Raw genomic sequence first — 16134 nt, 5'->3', positions numbered from 1 at the left:
CTGAGAATCAACCAATGAGCTTTCAGTTCTACTTCCGTACCCGCCCCCTTCTTCTCAACTCACATGAAGCAAGAAAACATGGCAGCTACTACCAACCCAAATGATTTTTCAGTGTCTGTCGCGCGTATTTTGAATGAAAAGTACTGCCCCGAACACTTGGAGGCTCTCAAAAGGTTTACGACCGCGTTACGGGACCAGCAATACAGGTGGGAACAAAGTCGGGAGTTTTCTCGTAGTGCGACTACGGAGGTGTTAGCTTGTTTGCTAAGCTAACTCAGCTGTCACGAATACAAATAAAATTGTCTGTAATATCATACTTTGAGATGGAAGGCGGGTCAGAATAAAAGTTTTTTTTTTTAAATTGATCCTTTAGTGACCTTATTCAGCTGAGAGTGACTATTTTGCGCATCACTCCTGATGACGTCAGGAAAACACTTTACAGTATTTACAATCTAAAATGGCTTTTATGGTCCACCATTTCATCCACAGTAATGCTCCCGACGACCTGAAGGTCATAAAAGTCCGCTGCTTGGTCACGGGATAAACTAAACTAGAGTTAATTCCAAATGATCTTATTATTAGGTAATTGTGTCATTTTATTTGCTCGACCTCCAGGGATGCTGTGGATAGAGAAGCTTTCCTGACTATTCTGAAGGTCTTATCCCGATTAAGCGACGAGCTCCAAGATGATCGAGACCTGAAATCCGCCACCTTGCAGCTTCAGCTCGTCGCCGAGTGCTTCCGGGCTCTGAGGAACTCCTGCGTGCAAAGTGCTCGCAACCAAAGCCTCCTCAGGTAACAACATGCATAATTTATATGTGTGGCAATACGTCAATATGTTTCGTCTTTCAGGGAACTTGGTTTTGTCCATGTTTCCATTCAACTCCTGAGATTCCTCCACGCAAAGAGCGGTGATGGGATTTTTGAGTGTAAGTTTTTAGTTATCAATCCGCCTCAATATTTTCACAGTGACCCATTTTTCTTTAATTATCTATTTTAGCACTGCGTTGTGGGACCCAGTTTCTTGGCAATCTGTCCGTGGGGAACCAAATGTGTAAAGAGGACATTTGGCGGATGAGTTTTCCAGATTTGCTCTTGTAAGTTCTTGCAAAAAAAAAGATATCTGGAATTCTATCAAGGATCGAATTTCATGCAAATTCTCCACATTGCAAGCAGGCAGCTGCTCAACGTTGACGACGAGAAGACGGTGAGCTACGCTTCCATGGTGCTCCACACGTGCCTGGATGAAAGTAAGGTGGAGGAACTCGCCCAGCAGAACATCCAGCTGGCGCTCAGGGTGGTGGATCTTTGCCAAAGCCAGCCTGAGCTGGACTGGACGTAAGAGAAAATTGTCCATATCACAGGAGAGTCTTTTTTTTTTTTGTTTGATCACATTGTCTTGATTAACAGGGTCCTTATTGCAACTCAGCATTTTCTCAAGTCTTCAGCTCTGGTTGAAAACATGTACTCTGCGATGTCACCCAGCGAAAGGTCATTTATTCATTTGATTTGGAAAATTGTCCGATCAGCCAAAAACTTGCAGCGAGCTGAAGTGGTTTTTTTTTTTTTTTATTCAGGCTGACCCTCTTAGAACTGATCTCCGCCCAGCTTAATGGCGGCGAGTCACCGGATTGCGGCATCCCCCCCGGCGTGGCCCGTTTCCTCGCCTCCTCCTTCCAGAAAGGTTGCGGTGCCGTGGTGAGCCTCGCCACTGGCTCCGCCTCCAGCAACGAGGTGCTTCTCAAATCTTTCCCCATCCAGTTTGGTGGACAGTGACAGTATAGTGTCATTCTCCTCAGGTCCTGCAGGAGGCGCTGACAGTGATCAGTTTACTCGACCTACTCTGTGAGATGACGTCACACCATGGACAGTTCATGTTCCTACAGGACCATCCGGACCTTCTGGTGACCACTGTAGGTAAATCAAATCAGAAATTCCCTCCCCACTCCCGTCGTAAAGGCGCCATGATGCAAAACAGGTCCCAGCCCGCATTCCTCCCCCCGGCACTCGATCAAACGTTTAAGTGTCTCCCTCCTGTTTCCCATCAGAGCTGCTGAAGCAGGTTCACACCATCGGCAAGAACGGTAAGAACATCTTCAGCCCGGCTCAGAATTTCGACACCCTGGTCGACGTGCAGACGGACCCGTCGCCCGTCGTCAGCTTCAAGGCGCACCTCATCAGGCTTGTGGCGAACATGTGCTACAGCCACGGCAACAATCAGAACAAGGTAAGCCTAAAAAAAAAAAAAAAATTTCGTAATGGTCCTTCCTCTAGGTTTTGAAGGAAGATAGAGTGCCTTATTATTTTACAACAGGCGTCCGCCAACTCAGCTCGGCAGACAGGAAATGAGTCCATGGACTTTACAAAGCACGTTCTCCCTAGCCGTGATTTTATCAGTTCGCCTCCATCGCCCGCTGTCAACATCTCACTCGGCACACGGAGATAAATATTACGGCGGTCTGAGGAGGAGCTGGCCTCCGTGCGTGCGGCGATATAAGGGCCCCGTCCCGTTTAATAGGAAGCGATTGATGGAATGCTTGCGGGATGGACACCCTCGGTTGGCCTCGCCGTCATATTTATGGATGCTGATCTGCGGCCTGTCAGTGGTCAGAAATCACCCCCGTATCTGTTTTCACCACGCAAGTTCCAGTAAACCACATTTTACTCCGTTTTGCCGTCTGGAGAGACGGGAGCATAAGATGTCCCCGCCAAGCGGCCAATTGGATGAAGTTCGGTCGCTGCGATGGAAAAAGCAGATTGGGGGCTGTTTGTTCTCATCTTTGACAACACCAATATTTTTTTTTTTTTTTTTTTAACCAGGCTATTAGTTCTGGCACTCGATTTGGAGAGTAACCGCCGTGACAAGTGGAGGTCAGCGGCAAGCAAATACAATAATTGAGCCTATAGACGCAAATAAATGATAAGAAGCAGATGATGGCGTCGTGAGAGGCAAAGCCACAACTATGCCGCTGCTTTTTTTTTTTTTTTTTTTTTTTTTAATGTCTTTTTCACTTTCCCCCTCTGTAAGGTATCACTTGCCTTCAAATAATCGCTCGGAATTTTTAAACACCGGCCCTTTTTTTTTTTTCTCACTTATTATAAGAGACATTGGTTTTGAAATTGCGGGACAGCTGAAAAACGACGGGGGAGAATTTAAAATTTACTGCAGATGGGATTTGTCTTGAAAGAAAATTTGTTTCTCCTCAGGTGAGAGATCTGGAAGGCATCCCGCTCATTCTGGACAACTGCAGAATCGACAGCAACAATCCTTGTATCCTTAATCACTATAAAATATAATTTCTATTAATAATTTGTGACACAAACAAAAAAATATCCTTATTTAACACTCCCAGTCATCAGCCAGTGGTCCATTTTAGCCATTCGCAACCTCTTCGACCACAACCCGAAGAACCAGGAGCTGCTGGCCTCTCTTGAGCGCCGCGGCGACGCCGACTACTCGGCACTCAAGGACTTGGGCTTCCGCGTGGAGGAGCGGGACGGCGCCTTGTTGCTCCGACCTACCTCGAAGGACCTTTGAGGGCTTCGCTGGAGTGCAGGTTTTAAGAAAAAGTTTGCTCGGTATCATATAGTTAGACGCTTATAGAGTAGGAGCTAAACAGAGGAGGGAGGGGGGGGGGAGGTTTACAGAATCCCGACCCGATAAGCTGAACAGTCCTGACACTTCAACAATGCGTGCGCTGCCCCGCCCTGTTTGCTCTGTCTCCCATTTTTGCTAATGACAAGATGCGCTGAAACAATCGGCCAGACTCTGCCGTCAATCCGCCGCCATAGTGCGGGGAGCTTACGGGGGTTCCGGTCGCCAAGGATTTCAGACGGCTAACAAAACAGCGCTTACTCGCGCTCCAGCGGCTGGCTGCAATGCTTTTGAGCCCCCTCACAGGAATAAAAAAAAAAAAAAAAAAAAAAGCAGCGCGAGTCATTCAGCGCCGCCACGCCCGTCTGGTCGCCTCTCAACATATTAGTCAGGGCCGCGACTTCTGGGGTTTCCCAGATCAGCGTTTTATGCTGCTTTGTGTTCCAGAAAAAAAAAAAAAAAAGCGATAAGGCTTAATAAAAACATTTGTTTGCGACACACAACGTTTTGTAACGACTTTATTGAAGCCACGAAAGGTCAGGTGTGACCAAAAAAAAACAACAGACTCAAAATGTTGCTTTTGGAAAGCAATTCTAAAAAAAATTCAGACTAGCATCTTGACCAAGGGTTATTTTTGCTCAATTATTTACAATTTAGCAACAACAGTATAAACCCCAAATAATTTATAACTCTCAAATACAACCCCCCCGACACACACACTTTTTTTTTTTTTTTTGTAATGTCCTTTTGTAAATGACATAAAGTGCCATGTCCCTCATATAAAAATATACTCTACAAATTGTTTTCTCAGTTACATAAACATCATTTAACACATGACGGGTGATGGACTATGAGCCATTCATGGGAACGTCCACTACTCCACCGCGCCGGCGGGCTTGCCTTGCGTACTTTTCTCACCCCTTTCAAAAACAACAAAACAATGAACACAGTCGGGATGGAAAGTGCCGTTCGCACTCACGAGGTTGGATGCTAAAAATAGAAAAAAAAAACCTCGATAGCTTGAAAAGGTGACCGGGAAAAGATTTCATCCAAGTCCAGGAGAAAAGAAAAAAAAAAAGGTGAGTTTTTGTTTCCACCTTCGCAACATAAATTATTTTTAAATTCAGTGTTCAAACAGTTTACAGTGTGAATTACGGTCAGTCGTATTCCATTGCTCGCCCCCTCCCCTTCCCATTTATTGTGTGCGACACCTTTTCGATATTTTTTTGAAACCTTCAAATAAAATCTCCCGTTCTCTTCCAGGCCGTGTTATTTCGCCACGCCCATATATGGTAAGTCATCAAAAATGTGCAAAATGTTGGAATAAATACTTTGAATAAGACGCCCTGACCTTTCACCCCTCTTTACTTGCAGGTGAAAACTTGGGATTTCTCACGACAGGTGTTGCACTTGACCACGCAGCACCAATGGAACTTGCAGTTGCACTGCCAGACTCGCGTGTAGTGACGCGTGTCGAAACCGCGGCCGCAGCACATCACGTTGCAGCCGTCGCCGAGAGCCGCCGACGTCCCGTTGCAGAGTCGGCCCCGCGTCCCCGTGCTCCCCGTGGCCTTATCCTCCTCGCAGTAATTCGGCGAACGCTCCAGGTACACCAAATCGGTATCGGTGGGTTTCTGGTAGGCTCGGCCTTCTTTGAGACGTAGAAAAGACGGCTGGCGGAGGCGGGAAGCCTGCACGGGCTCCACTTGAACCGCCGCGCCGTAGCGTTCCTTGAGGAGAAAACCGATCTCTCGGAATTTCGGCAGGGTGATCCAGCAGGTCTTGGTGGTGCAGGAACCGGAAACCCCGTGGCACTTGCACTCTAGTTTCATCCTCTCTTCCAGGATCTGTTCACAAAAACCCCGAATTAGTTTTAGAAGACTCGGACGGATTCCGGTTTTAGTACCTTCCGCCCTGCCTCGTTGTTGTGCAGGTTCATCAGGCGCCGTGCGTTTTTCTTGATCTCCCGGGCGTCCACGAATCGCCGGGAGAACTCCACGCCGTATTTGACGTCGGCCGAGCAGCCGCCCCACTTCCAGCCTTCCTCGCGGTCGTGGTAGCCTTGCTTGTCTCGGTCGCAGCCGCACTGGCTAAGGTTACCTTGGCTACACGCCGCCGTCACCGCGTGGGCCACACCGGCGGCGGTGATGGCGTACGTGAAAGCCGCTTCTCGGCTACCTAGTTGGAAATAAATCGTCAGCCGAGAGAAATATTATAAAAACGATTCCTCCGATGGGGTTACTGACTGGCCCTCGAAGTGGAGAAGGCTTTGTTAGGCCCACCTCTGGCATTACGTTGTCAGTGTGAGGACTGAAGTTCTTTCATGTAGCACATGCAGAATGTGGCTTCCATTAGAAGACGTCATCTGGTTCGCAGTAGCGGACCCTGCGTGTAGCTTCGGCGGCCATGAAGGCTTTTAATCGCCCATGATGCCGTAGGCCACCGAAACATACCATCACGGATGCTGACTTTGTAGCATCTGGACGCTCCTTCTGACTCTTTAGTCAATGAGGACACGAAAAGCCAAGATTTCCAAAAGCAATTTTTGAAACATGGACTCGTCTGACCACAGCGGACTTTTCCACTTTGCGTCATCTCAGACAGAGCCTGAGCCCAGAAGGAGCTTCTGGATGTTATTGCTTTTCCCTTTTTGTAAGACTTGAGTCTTATTTTTATTTCTTTTTTAAATATTTGTATTTATCTATTTTGACTTGAGTCTTACTTTTATTTATTTTTCTTTTTTTTATGGGTTTTTTTTTTGGGGGTTAGGGTTAGAGTAATAATATCCTTTATGGACTCGTGTCAGGTTTTAAAACGCAGTGAGGGAAGGTCGGGGTTTTTTTTTTTTTTTTTACGTGCCGTGATTTTAAGGCATTCTTCGGATAATTTATAGCTATTATGGCTTGTCAATGATGGAATCCCCATAAATTCCCCACAATTATTTCTTGTTGTTCTTAGACGATTGGACCCACATACCGAGCCTTTCAAGGATGCCCCCCATAAGGGGCAATTACGACACTCTTACTACTTGTCGGATTTTCATTCCTCGTACGTTTTCCGGCCAATTTTTAAATGCAGGCTGAAGTCCTCAGCAGTTTTTGGTTCACTTATTCTCCAAACTTGAGGAAAGTGACATCTACTGGCTGACCAGAAGTTTTTTTTTTTTTTTTCTGGATAAGCCTTCCTGTTATGTGTTTCATCAATGGAATTTCTCACACATCTTAAATGTCCGTCGAAACCCTCCGTGACTGACACATGCCTATTTCTAAGCTTTTTTTTTTTTCTTCGGGGTCACCGTTTGAACCGGAGAATAAACACCCTTATATTTGACGGTATCCTTCGGGGGGGGGGGTTAATTGGCACCACGGTGGGTCGGTGTAATGGATATCCGCCCGCACCAATCAGTGTAATACGTCCTCTCAACAATCCGCGGTATTAACACACGGGGCGATTCTAATGGCTTCCCTCCAACCTGACAAAATGAAACCATCGGGTTCCATAACTAATAACAAAGTCTTCTCTCATCAGGCTAAATCTGTACAATCCGCATATATTCTACAGGGGGGGGCATTTCCCTCTTTTCGCCGTGATTTGTTTGGATTGCACAGCAGCGCATTGTTGCTATCCAGCTGCCGAGGAGGCCTGACTTCAATTAGCGGTTAGCGTGATTCGAGCCGGCTCTTAATGAGTTCAAAAAGAGCCGCGGTCAAGTCGATGAAGTGGTACAGATGGTACATTAGTGACTTGTGTCACTTCATTTTTTTTTTAATTTTAGATATAATTATTCAAATTTTGCAGGGTGTTACTTTTCACCACTATAAACAGGACGAGAACTTCTCAACAAGTCTCCATGGGGAGTCCAGAGCTGCTTTTTTTACACGCCACAAAGTGAAAGGAGACATTTCCTTTTGACAAAAGAAGGAAAAGGATCCAGATGTCTGTCTCTGTGGAACAAAGTGATTGCTCCCAGAGCTGCGAGATTAAACGAGGGTCCAAACCCGCAGCGTGACCGCAACAAAACATTTCACATGGCAATAGAATTTATAGAAGGGTCTCGCAATGAGGAGCCAAAAAGGATTCGGAGCCAAGTTAGTTGGATAGCAACGTGGACGGAAGCCCAACCGGGCATCCAGACTGGCCGGTCCACCTTTAATGACCGTCGAAAAAACTTTCGAGACGCTAATGGACTGACCTACTCTCAGCTCTTGTCCGAAAACCGTCTTCTCGCCGAGGGCCGAGCAGTTCCAGCGCCCGTGGCGGAACTGGTACTGACACTCGTTGATGCCCAGTTGGGCGCCCTCCCCGATGACGATGATGGCGTCCGGGCGGCTCTGACAGAGGGCCCGCTGACGGGGCGCCAGGCCCGGTATCTTGTTGCAGATGATGTTGGCGCCCAGAGCGACCACGGATGACAGCGTCCTGTATGTAGACACAGACCCGGATTAAGTCACGGGTCAGAACCGTATGCAGTTTTCATTGAGAACTGCATTAAATGAGGTCATTTGATTAAAAATGCCAAATCACTACTTTTGTCCAATCCTGATAAAATGCAAATTGATCTTGTAAGACTTTTAAGGATTGCCACTTTGACGCACAAGGTAGTTTTAATTCCAAAATGTTCTCAAATCTACAATACCATGAACATAATTATCACTGCTAATTAATTTATAAAAGGTAATTAAGAACATGCTTTTAGGAAACAGGGCAAAGCAATGAATAACTATCTGTGATTTGTCGTCTAACATGAAATTTGACTGACTAAATATTCCAATTCCCATTTTCCCCCATTTTTAAAAATATCCTGTCTCGCCAAAGAGGAAGCTCAACAAGTCAGTGTGGAAATAAACCGGGGCACGTTATTTCCTTGTGTTCAGCACCTGCGTCCTCGCCGTGCGTAATCGGTGCGTAAAAGCAATATTATCCGAGACTAGGCGTGTTTAAAATGCGGAAAGAAAGGAGCAGCGCGTAAGGTGGGGAACGTACAGGTAGCTACCGCTGGTGAGGATGAGGAAGATCTGCGGATAGTAGACGGAGAGCAGCGCGCTGCGAGACGAGATGATGAGCATGGTTGCGCATTGAACGCAACTTGATCCTCACTCCTTCTTGTAAAAAAAAAAAAAAAAAAAAGTCCTTTAACAAGGTACGCGTTGGATTCAAGGCTTTCCCGAAGGTGCTCCAATTCCGAGCTCCACTGGCGGTGCGCCGAGGGTGAGCCGCTGCATCCCGAGGCCGAAGTGCGCGCTCCCACCTGGGCTGTGAGAGTGCGGAGGTGGGCGTGGTGCGGGTGTGGATAGGTGGGTGGGTCGCAAAGTGAGCATCCGGAAAGTTGCGCCTGTGGGTCTTTGCGATGGGATGGTGTTGCACATCCTACTTTGTCGCGCGCCTCCAATACCGGGCCGGCCCACGCCTCCATGGGATGGGACCCTCAGCAAAATTTTATTGAGGGAGTCCTCTTTATTCAATGTTCTAAATATTTAATTAGCACAAAACCTCTACCACAAATCACCTTTCCCCATTGAAATCAATAAAAATGTCATAATTCTGTGCTTTTATATGATTTGACAACATTCAAAACAATAATTAGCATTAAAATTGTTTAGTTCAAAAAGTTCTCAAAGACGAAACGCAAATAAGCAGTTTGAACATTATTCCTTTGCCTACCACGAGGGGGAGCTCGCATACGACTACAGTACTGGTATGTGTCCCACACTGAGAAATATTGCACTTAAATAATAAATGCAATAAATGATAATGAAATTAAAATGATAATAATGTAATTGAGCAGACAAACATTGAATGACAAAAAAATTATAAAATCAAACGTGTAGCCTTACTCCACATACCAGCCCCTCCCTTAAGCAAATCTACTTGTCTTAATACCAAGTGTATCGAATTATTTCGTCACATTGAGCTTTTTAACATGCTTCTTTCCTTTTAATCCTTTTAGCAAAGAGTTGAGAGGTCACGTTTTGTTCTCTCCGGGCCCCGGATGTTGAGTTCGTCAGCGTTTTTGCGCCCTCGTGTGGTGGCAGAGGGAAAACACATCTGCAGCTCCAAACCCAGGTAAATCCACATTTCAGGATTAAATGTGTGTGTTAGTTATTTAGTTATTGCCATCTTGCTTTTCCCTGTTTTGTAAATAAGACGAAGGGAGTGTTGCGTTCAATTCCTCAGAAGCTTCAAACGACGATCTTTTTTTATTAGTTCTCTTCACAAGAGGACAAAGTCCATATTTTATCCGTCGCCGTCTTTCATTCCTGCACTTTCAAATCTTTACAACCGCAGGGCGATTATTTTTTAAATCAATTCCAAATATGATGTGAGATTCCCCCGAGAGGAAAGGAACCCTTTAATTCCAATTGATTGAGAATGTAAACAGACTAAAACTACAGTTTATTCTTTGAAAAGATTGGTCAGGGGCTCATTTGGCTCTTTTGAAAAATGTCCAATCAGATGTGCTGAATCCTGTGTGACTTTCACTCTGACTGACCTTCCTAACCACATGTTCCAAACGCCAAAATAGCTCTTAATAGTCTGCGTTCAAGTCTTGGCAGTTGCACGGCAATATCTGTTTCTTTTCACATTTCAAGACCAGTACTTGACTTTCGGGGGGCCCCTTGTGTTGGGAACGCGTGTGCCGCCAAGTAGATATCAAATCAAGGATGAGAGCAGCCATAAAGTCTTAATGAGTTCATGTCCGTCAAGGGTGTTGACAGAAGAGACATTATCTACTCGGTTATGGTGATTGACAAGGCAGAAGGGAGGGAGGCTAAGCATCATTCTGCTCATAAAATATTTTTACGGGCCTTTAGGATACATTCCAGACCTACCTAGAATCGGTTAAAATCCCCAACGTGGGGACGCCGTTCAGTTTGTTAACATAAACAAAAATATCGGCAAAAATTAGTCAATTAAGTTGCCAATTCTTGCTGAATTTTGTGCTAACAACTCTATTATGCTGCCCTCTGGTGGCCAGGAGGACCAACACAATGTGTATTGTTAACATAAAAATTGTTAACATAAATATTGGCAAAAATGAGTCAATTAAGTTGCCAATTCTTGCTGAATTTTGTGCTAACAACTCTATTATGCTGCCCTCTGGTGGCCAGGAGGACCAACACAATGTGTATTAACATAAAAATTGTTAACATAAATATTGGCAAAAATGAGTAAATTAAGCGGCCAATTCCTGCTGAATTTTGTGCAGCTATTATGCTGCCCTCTGGTGGTTAGGAGGACCAACACAATGTGTATTGAATTGAAGCAAAAAAAAAATGTATTATGTACAATATCGCCTGTTTCTCGATCGTCAAGATACACACATCGAGAGAGTAGCAAGATGTGCAATATTTGCTGGAGGGAAAAAAAAAATCAGGATATAATTGGCTGTCAAAAGCGGTGGAAATATTTTGCATGTCGCCAAGCGAAGATGACATGAAGAGCGACTTAATGCGCCTGGAAGCTAATTTAGCAGTCAAACATAAGTAGGAGCAACACTTGTTCCCATTATTTTGCCAAGGTTGTCGTTGAAATGCCAGGGATTTGTCAGCGTGAAGGGAATTTAACCTCATTTAAGGCAAATCTTGGTGTTTTAGGAAAGCAGGTTGAACCTTGGCAGGAGAATCGGGGTCACCATGTCAGGCCAGTGTGCGTCAATCACAACTTGGCCACGTTGTTGGGAATTATCGACATTTGTTGAAGCTAAAGTGAGCTATGTTGAATTTACTCGTGACTTTTAAAAGCCTGAAATTGAATCCAGAGGAACAAGCTGTTGTCTTCACCAAAGTGATTTTTATTTTTTTTTGTTTTTTTTGCTGCTGCAGCAAATGCTTTTATTTATGTTCTCAGTGGATGTGGCAAACATTTTGCAGATGTGGAGACGTGACAATGAAGCCTTTTGAGAACATAAAAGCAAACGATATTTCACGAGTGAGGAATTGATTTGACAGGTTTTAATTTTTTTCTGTAATAATTTCAATTTTCTAATAGCCCAGATGCATTTTTGTAGCTAAAACAGTCATTTAATTTAGAAAAACGTACAAATGTAAAATATTGACATTTATAGCAACATTGTTGGTTAGAACAACTTCTTTGCTCCAAAACAATTTGCTGAGTTATTTTGGTTTTTATCTTATGTTACGTTGGGGGACAATACAATGGACAATTAATTTTGTAAACTTGTATTTCTGTGTTAAAAATGTGCCAAAGCCTATTTTCACAAAACTATTTATCTTTTTAGTATTTTTATTTTTTTAATTTCCAGTGCATGGCCACTTTTTAATTAATAGACGAGGTGTTAATTAAAAAAAGTGTTAATATTAATTTAATTTCAGCCTTGAAAAAGATGCACGCCGAATACCACCGTCAGATCTCAAGCACTCCAGCAATGTAAGTACCTCCGACCTCCTCAAGGGGGCTCTTCACCCCCACGTTTCACACGGTGCACCAAACAAAGCTGCACAGCAGCCCAGAAAGCTCCAGCAAGAAGTTCCACCATTTTGGTTCCTACAGTCCAGATGGTTCCTTTTGCTCCGGCAAGCCCCGGGTATCCCACGTTTTTTTTTTTTTTTTTTTTTTTTGTATATGTACACGCAAACACATTTGCATTCATCCTCCTAAAGAATATAAATAATTATTGTAATTATGATTTATGACATCATACACAGAAGAGGAAGTGTGTGTGTAAATAGGTTGACATGAAATGCAAGCAGTTTTTTTTTTTTTTTGTCAAGTACTCATGCAAATATTTGAGGTACTTGAGGGAGATAATCAATACTCAGCCACATACGATTATTTTATTGGTACACATTAAAAATAAATTTGTTTTTACTCCCTATATAGTTTTAAAATAATCAGCTGATCAATCGGTTATTTGAATTTAAATCTCTTTTTGCCTTCCAAGTAAGGACAATGCTTTTTTTTTTTTTTAAATCAATACATGGTCAATTTATAGAGTTGATTGAATGTTCTAAGTTTGTTTGATTACATCCATTTGTAACATCAGCCCGGCTGTTTTTCCGGCCTCATTTTATCTGTTTATAATTTGCATGGGAAACAATTGCCCCGTTGGGGAGGGGGGAGGGGGGGGGGGTAATCATACACTTGCAAAAACTTTTTTGTGGGTAAAACACAAACAAATCATCGAAGGAAGAAAACAGTCCCGTCGTGTTTGCGCTGACCTTGCTGATTGTGTTTTCTTTCAATCACACGGGTCAGGACGCGGGTCAGGCCCCATGGATCATTTACTTTAACGGCCGCTTCCTGCCTGCTCGCACGCACGAGGCACACGGACACGATGTGATGCGCTAAAAAGACCTCGCCGAAAGGCTACGTTCGTACCGATAGGCCGAAGAAAGGCTTCGTCTCATTTGGTGCCCTGTTGGGACGACAGATGTGCCGATGATGTCATGTCGAAAGAGTAGAGGGGCGGGAGGGCGAGGAGGAGGAGCCTCCATCCCCGGACTGGGACAGGAGGGGAGGAACCAGCACATCCTCCATTGCTGTCACGTGATCATTTTATAAGATCCAGCCTCCGAACGACTTTTCCAAAAGATGTGCAGTGGAGGCAACAAATGCGTCGAATTGTTTTTTTCTTTTTAAGTCGTAAGACCTCTCACAAAGCGCATCGTTTCCAAACCGCACAGGCCGTTGGAGCTATAATTTACTTAGCGCAGTCATTGCTGAAGTTTACCCTCCCATGCCGGGACGGGCCGCAGCATAAGAACCCAATTGTTCTCGCGGTCTGTAGTGACAATGGCTGTTTGTGGTCCTCCGGAGAAGAGGAGGGGAGGGGAGGGGGGGGAGAAAGGAGAGCCATGCCATCCAAGTCATTTGTGCTTGGGACTGCATGTGGTGGCAGGCCGTGCATTTGCCTACCTGGGCCTTCAAAACGTATGACCAGAATGAAAACAAAACGAATTATACTTGTCGGAGGTGGTGAAATCTGGGAAAAAGAAAAACCGCAGTTGCTGATGCACTTTTTAGCTGTTTATTGAGCAATAAAATACATCGCATGCAAAACTGCTGTTGGCCACAGCTCACACCCTGACGCTCACGCGTGTGGTAACTTGAAGAATATTCAACATTTCCCCCAAAATACATAAAAAGCTAAAAATAAAAGGCTATAATTAGAATTCATTTTACTTAATAAAAATCAGTTTTCAAATTTAAATTCAGCATCTCAATTAATGTGTAAAACAAACATTACAAAAAAAATTCTACAAAATAACACCAGAGGTCCCATCCAGGTAACCGGGGAGAAACCAGGGAGAAGCAATGGAATCTTTCTCAATTCTTTGAATGTCCAGCCAATCAAGTTAAGCTCCCTTGGTCATGTGACCCTGGCATTGGAAGGACAGGCAGCCAGCATTAAAAAAAAAAAAAGGAAAGAAATTCAAAGTCAGATGGCACAGCTATCCTCCCCATTCTGTTTTCCCCAACCGTCTCCGAGCATCCAGACCCGACCGGTTGAAACCGTCCGAACCACTTTTCGAGCCAGTCGCGGTCAAAGGGTCAAGGGTGACCACAGAAACCTCACAGACGCCATTCGACTCCGTTCCTTTGCCTGCGTAAACGCGGCCATTCCTGCCATTGTGTGTGAACCACACTGAAAGGCATTGTGCTCTTCTCGGCCCGTTGCAGGAAGGTGCTCGCAAAGAAAAGAGCGCCCGTCTGTCTGTCCCTCGGCTTTGAGGTCAAGTGCAAAGCGGCCGGGGTCATCGATTCACTCGCCACGTGGCGACCGAACCAGCGCCTTGATGCTAATTAATATCAACATTTAGCGTAACGTATTTGGCCTTAGAAGATGCGGCCCAGGAGGTTCTGACCTGCACTTGAGGACAATCCGGGCCTCACTGGGTAATCATTGACCCGTTACCCGCGGCAACCAAGCCACAACATACTGTACAACCACTGGGCCGCAGATAATAAAGTGATAATACCTCCGCAGGTGCGTGAACTTACTCGGGCAGTACACACATATGAGTCCATATATGATAAAAAAAAAAATGTAAATCATTTTTAAATGTATTTATGTGCACACATCCTTATAAATACATCGTGCCAGTTGTGGCATGTTTTGCTCTGTTCAGCCAATCAGAAGAAAGAAAAATGATGATGTCGTTCAATCAGTGAGGACAAATTAGAAATTTGGTTAAAGAAATTTAGATGAATTTATATCAGCCAGCTCTGCTGATTCTGAAGGCAGATTGGATTGCCAAGGCAACACCTAAAAAGTGACATTTGATTGGACAAAAAAAAAAATCACTATGAAATGAAGAGAAGAGGTCACCTGGAATTAAAAAATACAGTTTTGCCGAATGAATGATAAATAGGTTCCAAATGTAGGTCAGTGCTTCTGATTGAGAAGGCCTTGCTGGCCCTGACCCTCCACCACATTCCGAAAAGCACGAGGATATTTTTTTGGATGACTTTTCTTGCATTTCACAAACTCCAGGAACAAATTTCAGTCATGGTCACATACCGATTCAGTCCAGCTAGTCTGCAGGAGCGCAAAATGGATCTTTTAGTGGTGCAAGGTGGGGCATGTGCCGCATTGCAGCACTTATTTGGAAAGGGGGGGGAACTAGCGTGCGGCCTGAAATGCAACTAAAAGCGGCCTCGCCTACCTTGCTCATCGTTCCCTCCTATCACTTAATAATTACTCGATCGATCAAAACTTGATAAAGTCACTAAAATAGGAGACAATAACACTCCATCTAGAAATGAATTGCAATCCTTAAAAATACACATTAAGTATTACAGATAGATCCTCGTGGGTTCTTTTAATAACGTGAAATTCTTTAATTTTACATCAAAATATTGTGTAGAATATATAAATTGCATAGAAACTAAAATATAATGTATGCCTGAAAAATACATGGATACAATCAAATGAATGCTGAAGTGGACAAACTTCTCCTACTGTTTCTACTTTGTAATAAATCAGGACACAGGTTCATAACAATATTATATATTGTAATTATACCGAAGAGTAATACACATTTTTAGGTATTCATTTGGAATTAATGGAAGTTTTGACAGTAAACTGGACACTTTCGGTTTAACCGATGGACTGGCTTCTTTGTGCACACACACACCAAGTTATTTTAAGCCATTAAAAAAAATCACTCTTCGTCTTTATGCACTTGAAACTCCATCGGTATAAAACTTAATCGACTTTTAATTCCTTTAAAGTATAGCCTGCATGCTTCATGAAGATACGTCAAGGTTGGATGGATAGATAGAAAGAAAAATGCACTGGAGATAGAAACTTTATTTATCCACTTATCCATGAGGGAACTTTCCATTAGTCTTCAAAATGAGAACAATACAAAAGCATTTGGCAAAGTAGGTATGCCAATTTACTAATATTATTAGAAGATATGATAAATAATAAACTACTGTCTTAAATATTCAAGATGGTAAGGAAAGCATTTAAGGATATGAAAAATCTCAAACAACTATAAAAGTCATTTTCCTTTTTGCCCTTCTTTTTTAAATACAAAAATACACAGATAGGAAATTTAAAAGAAATTATT

The 16134-nt window shown here is 43.8% G+C and overlaps 2 protein-coding genes across 2 annotated transcripts; one reads left to right on the top strand and one right to left on the bottom strand.

Annotated features, from left to right (window-relative positions):
- The first annotated feature begins 28 nt into the window (after positions 1-28).
- On the top strand, positions 29-4098 carry atxn10 (ataxin 10). Its single transcript, XM_088367409.1, has 11 exons — positions 29-206; positions 616-795; positions 853-929; positions 1001-1097; positions 1177-1338; positions 1411-1491; positions 1578-1734; positions 1800-1917; positions 2049-2227; positions 3208-3271; positions 3354-4098. The coding sequence occupies exons 1-11, from the start codon at positions 64-66 to the stop codon at positions 3536-3538; spliced, it is 1443 nt and encodes a 480-aa protein (XP_088223535.1). The 5' UTR covers positions 29-63; the 3' UTR covers positions 3539-4098.
- Positions 4099-4128: 30 nt separating this feature from the next.
- Positions 4129-8973, bottom strand: LOC148379221 (protein Wnt-7b-like). The gene is made up of 4 exons (XM_088367410.1): positions 8579-8973; positions 7788-8014; positions 5502-5773; positions 4129-5442 (listed from the first exon to the last, which is right to left on the bottom strand). Exons 1-4 carry the CDS (start codon positions 8659-8661, stop codon positions 4960-4962), a joined length of 1065 nt encoding a protein of 354 aa, XP_088223536.1. The 5' UTR covers positions 8662-8973; the 3' UTR covers positions 4129-4959.
- Positions 8974-16134: the final 7161 nt, after the last annotated feature.

Source organism: Syngnathus floridae, chromosome 22 (genome assembly GCF_059516105.1).
Source record: "Syngnathus floridae isolate MCC-2025c chromosome 22, RoL_Sflo_1.0, whole genome shotgun sequence".
NCBI classification, from domain to species: Eukaryota; Metazoa; Chordata; class Actinopteri; order Syngnathiformes; family Syngnathidae; genus Syngnathus; species Syngnathus floridae.
The sequence above is the reverse complement of the archived record's forward strand: the minus strand, read 5'-3'. Positions and strand labels throughout refer to the sequence as shown.